General features: G+C 41.1%; 1 protein-coding gene across 13 annotated transcripts in view; it reads right to left on the bottom strand.

The window, feature by feature from the left end:
- Positions 1 to 13,812, bottom strand: part of GTF2I (general transcription factor IIi) — a 90,634-nt gene that overhangs the window by 65,228 nt on the left and 11,594 nt on the right. For 12 of the 13 annotated variants that reach the window (XM_061605478.1, XM_061605471.1, XM_061605472.1 and 9 more), the window contains exons 3-7: positions 11,421 to 11,524; positions 8,298 to 8,436; positions 5,860 to 5,994; positions 633 to 816; positions 255 to 283 (exon numbers count right to left, since the gene is read on the bottom strand). In XM_061605478.1, coding sequence (XP_061461462.1) covers positions 255 to 283; positions 633 to 816; positions 5,860 to 5,994; positions 8,298 to 8,436; positions 11,421 to 11,524 — 591 coding nt within the window. The remainder of the gene's footprint in view (positions 1 to 254; positions 284 to 632; positions 817 to 5,859; positions 5,995 to 8,297; positions 8,437 to 11,420; positions 11,525 to 13,812) is intronic. The other variant, XM_061605484.1, reaches the window with a different exon arrangement.

The following is a 13,812-nucleotide window of genomic DNA, read 5'->3' as shown; positions in this document are numbered from 1 at the left end:
GTGACCTGCTATGATTCTGTGATGCTAAAACATTTTTGACACACACCAAATTTGTCCTCCATTTTTTTAAAAGATTGGTCATACCCAATTTTACACTTTGGCCATGCAGTCCCTGGAGGGCTGACTACGCCTCAAAGTGGCCCTAGCTAGGCACAAGAGACCTCACCAGGGCTTACTGTGATGTGCAAACAGGGCCACTGGATCAAAATGAGGTTTTAAATGTTTTTATTTAGATCAGGCAAGTGACTACTCACCTAGATGTTTCTTTGGCTCAAGGAAAGGCCTATTAAGAAGAAAGCATTCTATTATTTTAAAAGCAGTTAGGCAAGAAATAATAGTGCTTACAAATGTTCAAAGCCTTTGCATATATGCTCTCAGCAATCCTTCACTGCCACCATGCAACGCATACCCATTTTTGAACTATGAAGAGAGGATGAGGGCACAACAGAGACAAGATCTGAACGAAAGACTTTCTGGTTCACAGCTCGGCAGCAATACTGCCGCACTACATACCACCCCACTTCCAGTATAATTATAGATGAATTTCAGAGTTTAAAAACACACAGAGAAGTTTACATGCAATTCTAATTTAAGTGAACAAACAGCTCAAACAAAAGGAGGTGCTGCCACACCTTTTGATGACAAATGAGATCCCAGATTTGTTTTCCAGAATCCACTTCAGTGTTGTGACATCATAGTTGGTGGGATGTTTAAATGCAAGTCCTTCTGGGAGACCATGCACCACCACTGCAGATGGGTCCCTCTGAATCTTATCATATGGCACGGGAACTACAGTTGATTTTCCCAAAGCCTTGCCTGGTTGGAGAAAGCAACCTTTATTAATAAGATACCACCTTTGTTGGAGACCAAAGCTAAACTATGGCTAACATGCCTCTCTTTGGAAACCAACACTCATCATTTGTCTTTCCCCTCCTCCACCCGCTTTTTGCTCCAGTATTCTAAGCTCAAAATGATTTCAGACACACATGAAGCAACATGAAGGTTGCAGCATTTGGGGCTTTTTAGTTAAAGAAAAGGTGAGTTAGAGGTGGCATGATAGAAGTGTATAAAATTATGTATGGCATGAAGAATGTGGGTAGAGAAGTTTTTCTCCCTCTCTCATAAAACAAGAATGCATGGATACCCATTGAAGCTAAATATTGGTTGACGGACAAAATAAAGTACTCCTTCATGCTCACATTTTAGAAACTGCAAATCTGCAATTTTGACCAAAAGAAATGGAGTAACGTTACTAAACATTTCATTTCGGAGAACCACAGTTGTCAGAATTATTGATAACTGCAATAGAGATGCTAAGTGATCCTATAAGAGAGAACTTTTGGATATACACTCTCGACACATTAACACTACATAGCCTCAACATGAGAGGATAGTATCATCACCACTTAGCTTCAGTAAATGAAGCCCTTCTAAATTTTTCATCCTCATCCTCAAAACTTTATAGAGGTCACCTTGACAATAACATCCTTTCATTTTCACCATGCAGCTAATGAAGGCTGAAGCTGATATGTTTTGCAACAAATAAAATGTTTTGTTAATCATAGTATCATATATATTATTTCAGTGATTAACTGAATCCCAAAAGGCTTCTAAACCAAGCTTGTTAGAAGCGTTATTTGATTTTTTTTAAAAAAAGTTAATTCATTAACTCACATGCTACTAGGATCTTTCAAGTTTACTATCATGTGTAAAAGCCACTCAAGATATGCAATGTTTACAAGAGAAAATCACCAAATGTCAACTTACTACAGAACAAATTAAAGTTTATCAGGAATTAATGTCCCAAAAAAACTGCCTAATACCACATGACTATGAACATCTCCTATATTGAATCCAAAAAATGAAACAATGTTTACTAGTGTTTATGCTATCAAGGAAAAAACTTAAGATATTCTAAAATATCATCTTCATTTCTTCCATCCAAGTCAATACTACAGGGATGTTTACCAAGGAATATTTTCCTCCAAAAAAAAAAGGGAAAAGAAAAACAGGAGATTCAAAAGATTTATACTTGAAAAATATACATACATACATAACAAGATCACCTGTCATAACCTACATTACCTACATGAATGACTCAACAGTAACTGATCTTCCATAGCACAAACAAAAACTGGTATCAAAGCATTTGAAAGGAGATGTTGCAGATTGGCTGGATTTTATGGTGACTCCAACGGCAACATGGATATCTGCAACAGAGGTTTCTGCCACTGAAAACTTGGACACCTTATATTAACAGAAATCTAGTACTAGAAACCTTTCCTACTTATGAAAATGTCTCAAAAGAAGAAAGAATGGCCATAAAGAAGCTCCAGATGAGAAGGGATGTTGTCATTAAGCTTGCTCACAAGAGTAGTGGGGTCGTGGGGCTTAACACTGCAGACAACACAGGAGAAGGTCGAATACAACTGAACAATTAAAAAAAGTCCTTGACGAAGACATCACCGTAGATCTCAATAATAATATCATTAAAACTTTATAAAACCTTACTACTTACAAGAGGAGACAACTGATCTCCTAGATAATCCAAACCCTGCTCCTGCAAGATTTTACCAAAATTCCATGAAGCCAACCACCCTGGAATCCCCACTGTCTTGGGTAACGCTACAAGAACTGAAAGGATTTATCTTTACATTGACTTAAATTTACAAAATATGGCGCAAAACCTCCCATCATATATTAAGACACCAATGACTTCTTAAAATAAGAGCCTCTGAACTAGGAATATCAATTCAACAATACTATACTTGTCACTTTGGATGTTACATCTCTTTACACCAATATTCCACATAATGATAGAATTCAGGTTTTAAATGAGTCCCTCAACACCAGAATTTCTAACAGAGACAATCACTACTTCAGCTACGCAAGTTCTTATTTGTAACAACTTTACATTCAACAGAGAACATCAACCTAAAACTAATAGCTATGGGCATAATAGTATGGCACCATCATGCAAATCTTCTATGGGAAAACTTGAACAAGATACCCGTTCAAAAGCTCATTTGCAAACCACTTGAATGCACTGATGACGACTTTGTAGTCTGGACAAATGGCAATGAAAGCTTAGAACAATTTAAACATTGTATCAACTTTATCCATCCCACTATCAAGTTTACGTCCAGTAGCACTAATGAAAATTCACACATCCCTTTTCTTGATGTCCTCATCATCATCGAGAACAAGAGCCACTGATCTCTACAACAAACCCACTGATGCCCACACCTACCTAGACTTGAAATCATGCCATCCTAATCATATCAAGAAAACCACCGTCTACAGCTTGGCTCTCAGACTCAAAGGCATTTGCAACAAAGAAAACTATCAAAGAAGAATCCCTGAGCTTAACAAACACTTTCTGCCCCAAGGCTATCCTCCAAATATCATTAAGTGCAACATCCACTAGGATTCCTGCCTAGAGAAAACCTTTTTCAACAAGGTGAGATGTCAATGAACAAAGAACATGTCCCATTCGTGGTAGATTTCTATCCAGAATCACCTAACACCTGGCAATCAGAGAAAGCTACCCATTGTTAGCATTGTCTTGCTCAAGGCATCAACAAGCCTTCTATTACAGCATTTCATCAGCCTCCAAATCAAGCAAACTATTAGTCAGAGCTGTGTATCGTGGTGACTGCTCCCTTCAAAAGCATCAGAATGAGTAAGGCATACCAAATCAAACAGAACATCACCCAGAACATCACCTGCAGGTCCTGCAATGTAGTCTATGTATCGAGTGCAAACAACCAGGATGTCCTATCCAGTAGGTAAAACTACAAGAGACCTACTCACGTTTTAGAAACCACAAATCTGCAATTTTGACCAAAAATTGGAGCAACCAGTTACTATGCATTTCAGTTCTGAGAACCACAGCCTGTCAGACTTGTAACTGCAACAGAGATGCCAACTGATGTTACAATATTTTCTAAAAGAGAGAACTTCTGGATACAGTAGGGTCCCACTCATACGGCGGGTTATGTTCTGGACCCCTGCCAAAAAGCGAAACTCATGGAATAGAATGGCACACGATGCCCGAAAACCACCATAAAAGCAGAACAAGCACGGTATGAGCGGGGGTTTAGTCTAATTGCGTCTAATTGAGACCGCCGCATTAGCGAAACGCCATAAAGCGAAGCACCGTCAAGTGGGGACCTACTGTATACACACTGGACACATTAACCACACATGGCCTCAGTGTGGGAGGACAGTACCATCACAACTTAGCTTCAGCAAATGAAGTCCTTCTGAATATTCCATCCTCAAAACTTTATAATTGCCACCTTGGCAATAGCATCCTTTCATTTTTACCACAGCAACTGACAAGGGCAGAAACCAAAATACATTGCAGCAGAAATTATATCTGTTTTGTTAATCACAATAACATATATATTGTTAAAACAAAAAGGGATTGTGAAGAGTTACAAAAGGACCTCTCCAAACTGACTGAATGGGTGGTAAAATGGCAAATGCAATTCAATGTAAACAAGTGTAAAGTTATGCATATCGCGGGGGGGGGATCTGAATTTCACATACACGCTCATGGGGTTTGAACTAGTGGTGTCTGACCAGGAATGAGCTCAGTCTTGGGCTTGCCCCAATCTTGTAGAAGAGGTGGTGAGATTTCAAGCGGCAGTTGTGAAAAAGGCAATTTCCATGCTAGGGATCATTAGTAAAGGTATTGAAAAATAAAACTGACAATATCATAATACTATTATATAAATTGGTATTTATATACTGATTCATATGAGGCTACATTTGGAATGGAACCTCAAAAAGGATACTGTAGAGCTGGAGGTTAAGACAAGGGCAACCATGTCCCTATGAGGAAAGGTTGCAGCATTTGGGGCTTTTTGGTTTATAGAAAAGGTGAGTTAGACATGACACGATAGAAGTGTATAAAATTATGCGTGGCATGGAGAATGTGGACAGAGAAAAGTTTTTCTCCCTCTCTCATAACACTAGAACTTGTGGACATTCCATGAAGCTGAATGTCGGAAGATTCAGGACAGACATAAAAAAGTACCTTCTTCACACAGCACATAGTTAATCTATGGAACTCACTCCCACAAGAGGCAGTTATGGCCACCAACCTGGATGGCTTTAAAAGCAGATTAAACAAGTCCATGGAAGAAAAGGCTATCAACAACTATGCTCGGCCTCCATAGGCAGAGGCAATATACTTCCAAATACCAGTTGCTGGAAACTGCAGAAGGGGAGAGTGCTCTTGCACTCAGGCCCTGCTTGTGGGCTTCCCACTGGGGCATCTGGTTGGCCACTGTGAGAACAGGATCCTGGACTAGATGGTCACTGGCCTGATCCAGCAGGCTCTTCTAATGTTCCTATGATTTCAGTGATTAACTGAATCCCAAAAGAGATTCAAAGCAAGCTTGTGGGAAGTGCTGTTTCATCCACTGTTTGTGTGTGTGTGTGTGTGTGTGTAATGTAAGTATATGCTCCCATGCACAAACGCACACATGCTCTTACCATCCTATCCCTAAAGAAACAAAGCAGCTATAGGTGTACCAACCTACATTAGATTAGTTTCTGTTCTATGAAATAGGCAGAAACTCCTAACACCCTAGAGTTCACTCTACCCACCAAGCTAAGATTCACCTCTTTCTTGCCTTCCTTACGGAGAGATCCATTTGCATCCCAACTCAGGGGTAAGGAAATCACAATTCCATTATGATTTGCAGCTTGCCACTCAAGACTCTTCTCTCTTCTATCCTGCCCCCTGCAGGGGAGGATCCACAAACCAGGTTCAACCCTTTTCCTACCAGTTCCTACGATTCTAGGCCAAATACCATCACCAACATTCTAAACAAAACAAATATTTACCATAACAAATGCAGAAATAATCTTCCACAGACTTCCTGAGGGCTTCCATTTCCACAATATCCACAGTCATCCTATTATCAAGTGATGCTGACTTTGTTTTCTGCAATTCTGCAGCCTTTGCCTCTTCATTGACACCTGCAAAGTAGAAAGTATGAAATCCAAGACGACATCTTCTTTTAAATGCTGAACTGCAAACAGTATGTCCTGTATGAGCCTACCCTAGGGCTGTGCACACATACCTATCTGCCCCATGGCTCCAATCCAGAGGGAAGGGCATCAGGCTGACCCGGACACCACCCGCCCCAGTTTGGAGCTACTCCTGAAGAAGGTCAGGAGTGGGGCTCATGTTTAATTAGGGTAAAAATCCTAATTAAATATATGGAGAGAACAGCCAGTGGGCATGGGGAAGTAAGACAGCAAGGGCAGCAGCTACATTGTTGCTTTCCAACTCCCTACCAAGCTGCAAAGAAAAAAAAATTAAACATATGAAATGTCTCCTTCCTCTCTCCTCCCCCACCCACAAGACAGGGTCAATGCTGCTTTGCAAAGAGCTTTCAAAAGCCCCTTACGAAACAGTACTCCCCAGGACCACTCACTCAGCTGCAGGAAAGCCCCTTGCAAAACAGCATGGCACCCCCGGAGGATCACTGCCTCTGCTCCTCAGGCAGGAAGGAGAGCTGCAGTCACCTCTTCTTCCTGCCTGATGCCCCACCTCCTGACAGTCCTGGGTCACTCTGGATCATCAAATGCAACCTGTAGCAATCCATGGCTGTCAGAATCCGACTCAGCCGAGGCCTGAATATTACCAAATAGGCCTGATCTGGTTTGGGACTCAGCCGAATGCAGAGCACAGCCCCAATCTTCCTCAGATGGCCAGCTCCATGTGCCCACACCATCCGAATACAGCACAAGACCCTGAAGAGCACAGCCTTTCCATCTCTCACACCAGCATGGCTGAATACCCTCCCTAACAACGTATGTCTAGCTACCTCCTTGTTCACTTTTGGGCAGCTGGGCAAATCTGTATTATTCTGGAATGCTTTGGGTCTTGGATGGTAAACACTGATTTGTATACCATACAAACGGTGTGGTAGTACATTGATTTGTATTAATTGTTGCTGTTTTCATGAATGGAGGTTTTTACATATATATATATTGTACCAGATTTTAATGGTAGTTAGTCACCTTTAAAAAAATCGAAAGGTGAGATATAAACGTAACAACCGTTTGGGAATTATTTCTCTTAACTGCTTTGTCTTTTAAACATGCCATGTATATTAAATGCAGGCTATAAATAAGGCAATGTTTCTGCTAATGTCCTAAAAACATTTGGTGTTTTTAGGGGGCAAACAGCAGGAGCCACCAAGGACGCAGTCAGCGGTACGATCAAATGGAACATGTCTGCATTGTGGCCAAATCTGTTTGCTGTGGCATCACTCGTTACAACAACTGAGAGACTCTGCTCTAATGCACTCAAGGGAGCATCTCAAATTAGAAGCTCTGTAAAGAAGTGTTCTTTCTCTCAACCTCCTTCACCTTCAATGCCACCCTAGGGAAGAAGTAGCACAACATTTGTGTCAGGATCTTTCCTCCTGATCCAAATCAAGAATACATAAAATTATGCAGGGGGAACGGCCCTGAACATTCCTTTAGCAACCTTTCACTTTGGGGATCCTGGTATTAACCCAATGTAAGTGGGACCTCCACCAAGACACTGCAGCGCAACCTCCCTCCTAACAAGTTCCAGCTGGCCGCTCCAGCTGGCCATTCCATTCAAGCAAGGCATCCCACTTCCCCCCCTCCCCCATTTTTCTTTTCCAGGCGTCATTCTACGGGTACTGCTCAAACCATCATTGTTCTGTTCTGGTGGAAGCCTATTTTCCTCCCATACTCTGGGCCTCCTCCTCCTGTGTGGTCGAGGAGGAAGAGTTCACAACTGTTTGCTTTTAGTAGTTCAAACCAGGGACTGTGCTTAACATGAACTATGATTTGTTCAAAACAAACTAACTTCAAACAATGAATTACAAATTGTGTTACTGAAGCTAACCAAACTATTAAAACTATCACACTCAATTTGGACATGGGAAATCATGGTTCCAAAATCCTCCTCTCAGCTGTTTGGGAGGAAAAGGAATGGAGGAGCATGCAAGACCAGGAGGGGGAAATAGGTTCAGCTCATTCATGGACCACTAAACCTTGGCTTTGCATTACATCCAAATGCAGCTATTGAAAATACATATCAATTCCATCAGACAAATAAAAAGGGGGTGCTAAATTAGATTTTGAATAATGTTCTCTAAACAACTCATCTGCAACTTTACATTACGAACAGACATAAAAGGAACTTCACTTAATACGCTTTCCAGTCACAGGGTACAACATATATTACAGGAGACAATTAAGTGGTTGGAGAACAATAAACCACAATTTAAACTTACAGTACTTTACAAAATCCTTCTGAAAATCTTTTCTTGTATTGACAAAGGCTCTTCCTCTCTCAGTTCCCACCACAAATACATCTGTTTCATACACGGCAATGCAGGCAACTTCTGCCTTAGACTTGGCAAGTTCTTTGCACTGCAGAAAAAAAAAGTTGCTGCTTAGAATTGCAGTAACAAGAGGTACATTTGTACATGAAAAAAGTTTCCTTGTATTCACTCCTTTCATCCCCCCTCTCTCTCATAAAGTATTTTCCACTGTGGCAGTAGCTCTCCAGAGCTCTAAACAGAAGCCTTAACCTAACCGGCAACCAGAAGATTTGCAGGCATACTAGGCCCTCCAGAGTGGATAAAACCTGCCAAACTACATATAGCAAATAAGTTCAGGGCTTTGATAGATATGTTGCACACACAAGGAAACATCTATAATGTGTTATTTGGGGGCAGACTTATAAGATATGCCTTTTCCAAGTTCAGAACCCTTTCTTTTTGCTAGCCATGGGGTATTTTAAGGGGCCATACAGAGAATCAAGTACTCTGCCCGCTGGAATTCTTGCTCCCATTATGGCGTTTGAGATTTCATTAGAAGCTGCCTGTGCATTTTTAGTCTTAAGTGTTAGAAACTTGGTGGGGGTAGATCATTAAAACAAAAGACAAGTTTTTCAGGAAGCTGAAATTAGCACTAAATGTAAATTTCAGTCATGCCCACGCTAATCCAAACCAGGTTAGAATCATAGAATAGTAGAGTTAGTAGGTGTCTATAAGGCCATCAAGTTCAATCCCCTGCTCAACGCAGCAATCCAACCCAGAAGTGTATGTACAGTTCACAATACCCACGAGAGGGATGGAAAACATTTGGCCTGTGGGCCTAATTAAACCCAGCAAGGGTCTTAGTTTAGCCTGCAAGGCCATCTTCCCCAAACCAAGTCAACCGGCCTCACACCTTATGTCATGTGTAACATCAGGTATGCGACAGGCAAGGCTGTGGAAGGAACGGGAGATTAAAGTGAGCTCCTGACTGATCCTTTGCCAAGTGAGGATCATTGACTGATGCTGACAGTGAGCCCCTTCACGCGCACGAGGGAGATTTCCCATTAGTGCCAATCAGCAATCCCCACTTACAAAGGAACAATCTGGAACTCACATGAAGCGTCAATCACTGAGCCACGCTTTCTCTGTTTGCAGGCGCAGTTCGGATTCAGAATGTGCCTACAGACAAGAGATTTTCCCTCAAAACTCATTTATAAATGGACTTCACCTGACTAGTGGTTACAGAAAGTCCCTTTAAACATTTACAAGTGTGTGGGGTTCCCTGCCTGCAAACGTTGCCTGGGGGGAGAGAGATTAAGGATGCAGACCACTGGTTGGATCCAGTTCCCCACCCTTGATCTATCATTTTGTCTCAAATAGTCAAGAGTTTCAATGGACTGCTGATTATTGCTGAAGAGCCTTGGATCTTCTGCTTTGCCTCTAGCAACACAAGCATGCTGTGAAGTGGAAAGGGTTCTATGAGCACTTGGGACAGGCAGTGCTTGATTTCTGCTAAGCACAGACATTCTAAAAGGAACTGATCCCCATTTACACAGGCTAGCAAAGCAGGGACACCCCAGTTTGAAGTCAAGGCACCTAACCCCTACAGCTTATCCACTGCTGAGCTGGGAGGGACTGTGGGAGCTCATTAATAGAGGCATGCAAAAAAAGAAGCATCCACCTCAGGGGAGGGGCCACAGCTCAGTGGCACATGCTTTCCACACAAAGTGGCTGGTGTGATGCTATTTTATGGTTTTAATTTTGTATGTAATTTGTATTTCAATTATACTGCAAGCTGCCCGGGGAACTTTTGTTATTAGGAAGCATATAAATATAGTAAGACTCTGTGAACTTATTATTCTGTAACATTAAAGATCTAGTACTTCCCAACAGTAAAGAAATGGTTTTTCACCTCTTAACAGTGGCCAAGATGGTTATTTAATTGAACTGGAAAAAAGTCAGAACTCCGAAGATTGATGAATGGATAATAAAACTTTGGAACGTTATCTATATGGGATAGCTAACTAACACGGTAAGAGTCAGAAAAGGCAGGCAACATGATAATCAGTTTATTTAAAGGTGGAGCCCCTTTGTCATGTGATAGGTGTAATGATGTTCAAGATAACATACCACTGCATACATACTGGGGATATTATGAGCTTCGTATATATATACGAAGCTCATAATATCCCCAGTATGTATGTATTCATGTACATGAATATAGAAGTTTAATTTATCTGATTGTTAAATAAGCAAAAGTACAAAATTTTCATATTACAGTATACTTCATGGTTTATTTTATTTTTGTATGTCTTTTGTACTTTTTAAACTTTTGTAATGTTTATATTTTTCTACATTTTGTATATTTAGTATTGTACATACTTTATATAATTCACTAATAGGCAAAAAGCCTTGCGGTTTAAGAATGCATCTACAGCCAACAGATATTTCTATCAAACTTTAAAAAGCAGGGAAGTTGGGCAGCTATAGTGAATGTACCAGGGGAGCGGGAGACCTGACCTCCTCTCTGAGATATTGTACTGCACTACAAATTTGTAAAAACACAAACACAACTTGGGTTGGTCTTTCACAGTCCACTTCCTGTGTAGCTTGGAAGAATTTGGTAACATTTGGTAGCTTCATGGTGGCAAATCGAGGAAGCTACACTTTTACAAATTTGGAGAAGGGCCATAGCTCAGTTCTGTAGTACATGCTTTACATGCAAAAGGTTGATGGTCCAATCCACAGCATGTCCATAGGGCTTGATAAGACTCCTGTCTTAAACCCTAGAGAGATCCTATCAATCAACATAGACAAATACAGAGCTAGATGGACCAATGGTCTGACTCAGTATAAGGTAGCTTCCTAACAGTCCTTCAGGACAATACCTAATCATATTATTAGTACTCAGAATTATTTAAAGGAGGAGGAAAATACGTTTGGAAAGCACTGGTCTAAACTGTCAATTATACCTCCTACTGCTTGCAAGTGAACTGGTGTAAAACAACAATCAGATGAACAGGTGTGCATAACAACACCTAGAGTAATGTTGCAAGAAACAGAAATTAATAGAGGACACCAAAATCATTTTACCATTGACTCAAGGGCTGACATGAGAAATGTAACCACCATTCTGCTTTCAGAAGAATCGTCATCATGGCTGGATGCTGCTGCCATAGCCGCTTGAGCCATTTTTGCTATAAACAAATTAGGAAAAAAAGAGTACAGTGAATCCAATTATAGTAGGCATATATGGAACATAAATCCTGTTGTATAATATGGAATACTAAGTCAAGAGCAAAAAAGAAAACAAAAGACTGCTTATAGGACAAGGGGAAAGCTTTCTGGGGTGCCATTTACTAATGTAAACCCATAATTCTGAAATCATTAGGTAGGCATTCCTGAGGCGTGGGCAATTGCCAGACAAACAGTAAGCCCCTCCTTAGCTGGGTAATTTTTTTTAATGTTAATCCATTCTGAGATAAAGCCTTCTCCTGCATCAACCTGTCCATGCATTAAGGTCAGTGGATGAGGCTCTGTTGATGGTCCCTGTGTTAAATGTGAATAGCACAGTTGCCCATGAAAGAGCCTTCTTGGTGACGGCTCAACATCTTGGAATGATCACCCTACTGGTGTGTCTTGCCCAACGTTATATTCATTTAGACACCAGGCTTTTCGACGCAGATATCATTTTTAAATTATGTTACTGCCAATATGTAATTTATTTTATGATAATTTGTTTAATGTTCTTGTGCATTATGTTATATATTGCCTTATTTTGTTATAAATCACCGTATGACCATAAATAAATAAAATATCCAAGCCTGTAAGGTGGACAGGTCTGTGCCCTGCTAAATATGTCAATCAATTGCACAAAGGGAAAATGGAATGAAATTTAAAATGTTTCAAGTTTAACCTCATTACTGTAACTTCCCAATGCTTCCGGACACATGGCTCAGGACTCCTTAACTTGCCCATCTCAAGAACTGATAGCCAAACTATTGAGCCACTAGAGTCACTTTAGGAGGGCAGTAGAAGGTAAAGGAGCTCCCTTCCCCCCTACCCTGATATCTTACATTTGCCGGAACTGCGTATCTCTTTTCTGTCATAACAGCTGGCAAGATATTTATTGGGCTGTTGTATTTTTAAACTGAAAACCACCATTTAAAAATGAGTATCAGTTTGAGGCATAACTCAAGGTAATTTAGCACTAGGATCGCAGTCTTCACTTCTCGTTTTAAAACTGTTTATACCACATTACCATGTATTACAGTTAGTTCAGTTCAAATGGTAATTTCGTAAATCAGTGGATTCATAGGTTAAACAGAAGCTATCTTTACAATGGATTCAGGACAGACAAGGATTTTATACAATATCTCGTTAACTTATGGAATTCATTGGCAGCGTAATGTGGGGGTGGACATGGGCTTAGGCGGCTTTTAAAGGGATTACACAAATTAATGGAGGAGAGGTCTATCAACCACCAACAGCTACAATGGCTAAATGGAACCTTCATACTTATCGAGGGTGTATGCCACTGAATATCAGTGCCCTGGAGGCATCTGCCTGACTGCTGTGAGACACAGGACAAATGGACCTTTGGTGTGATCCTAAAAGGGTTGTTCTTCTCAGCAGTGCAATGACTTCTCTTCTGCCACTCACCCCCCCCCGCACACCTGCAGCCCAGTAATCTGAACTGCAGCAGTTTGGTGAGAGCCAGTGTGATTGGTTGGGGTTATCAGACTAGGACTGGGGTAAACCAGATTCAAATCTTCACTCAGCCATAGAGTTCATTCCATCATCTTGACCCAGTCACTCTCACAGCGTAACCTAACCTACAGCCTGCCGAGAGGATAAAATGGACAGAGGGAGAAGATCCATGCACACTTTCCTGACCTCCTTGAAGGAAGGGCAGAATAAAAATATATGAATATAAGTAATAAATCATTGGTGCTCTCCCTTCTATATCGCTCAACCCTAGATCTCTCCCCCACACCTTTATTTACACAAATATGGTTGTACATTTGCAAACAACATGCACATCCTGTTAAATCTGGGCATACGAGCATCTCCGAAAGCTGAAAGTGGGGCTCACAAGGACATAAGCCTCCCCACTCCATGTCTCAACCTAAGAGCACCTCTTGTGTAAACCTGTGTACAACCTTATATAGCAAGAGGGAGTGCAAATGTGAAAAAGCCAGATTTTTAAAGTATTTCTAGAACTCGTGGCTGCACTGAAGGCCTGTAGCTCAGTGGTAGAGCACATGCTTTGCATGCCAAAGGCCCCAGGTTCAAAGCCAGACATCTCTGGGTAGGGCTGGGGGGGAAATTCCATTTGAAACCTTGGAGAGTTATCCCCAGACAGGGTAGTCAACAGCTGGGCCAACAGCCTGATGTGCCACATGCTGCTTCTTACGTTCCTACAGAAAAGATTAAAAGTTCAAAGCCTAGAAGAAATATAGGGTGCCTAAGGCTGTGATCCTAG

The sequence above is a fragment of the Rhineura floridana genome, chromosome 21 (assembly GCF_030035675.1).
Source record: "Rhineura floridana isolate rRhiFlo1 chromosome 21, rRhiFlo1.hap2, whole genome shotgun sequence".
Classification (NCBI taxonomy): Eukaryota; Metazoa; Chordata; class Lepidosauria; order Squamata; family Rhineuridae; genus Rhineura; species Rhineura floridana.
The sequence above is the reverse complement of the archived record's forward strand: the minus strand, read 5'-3'. Positions and strand labels throughout refer to the sequence as shown.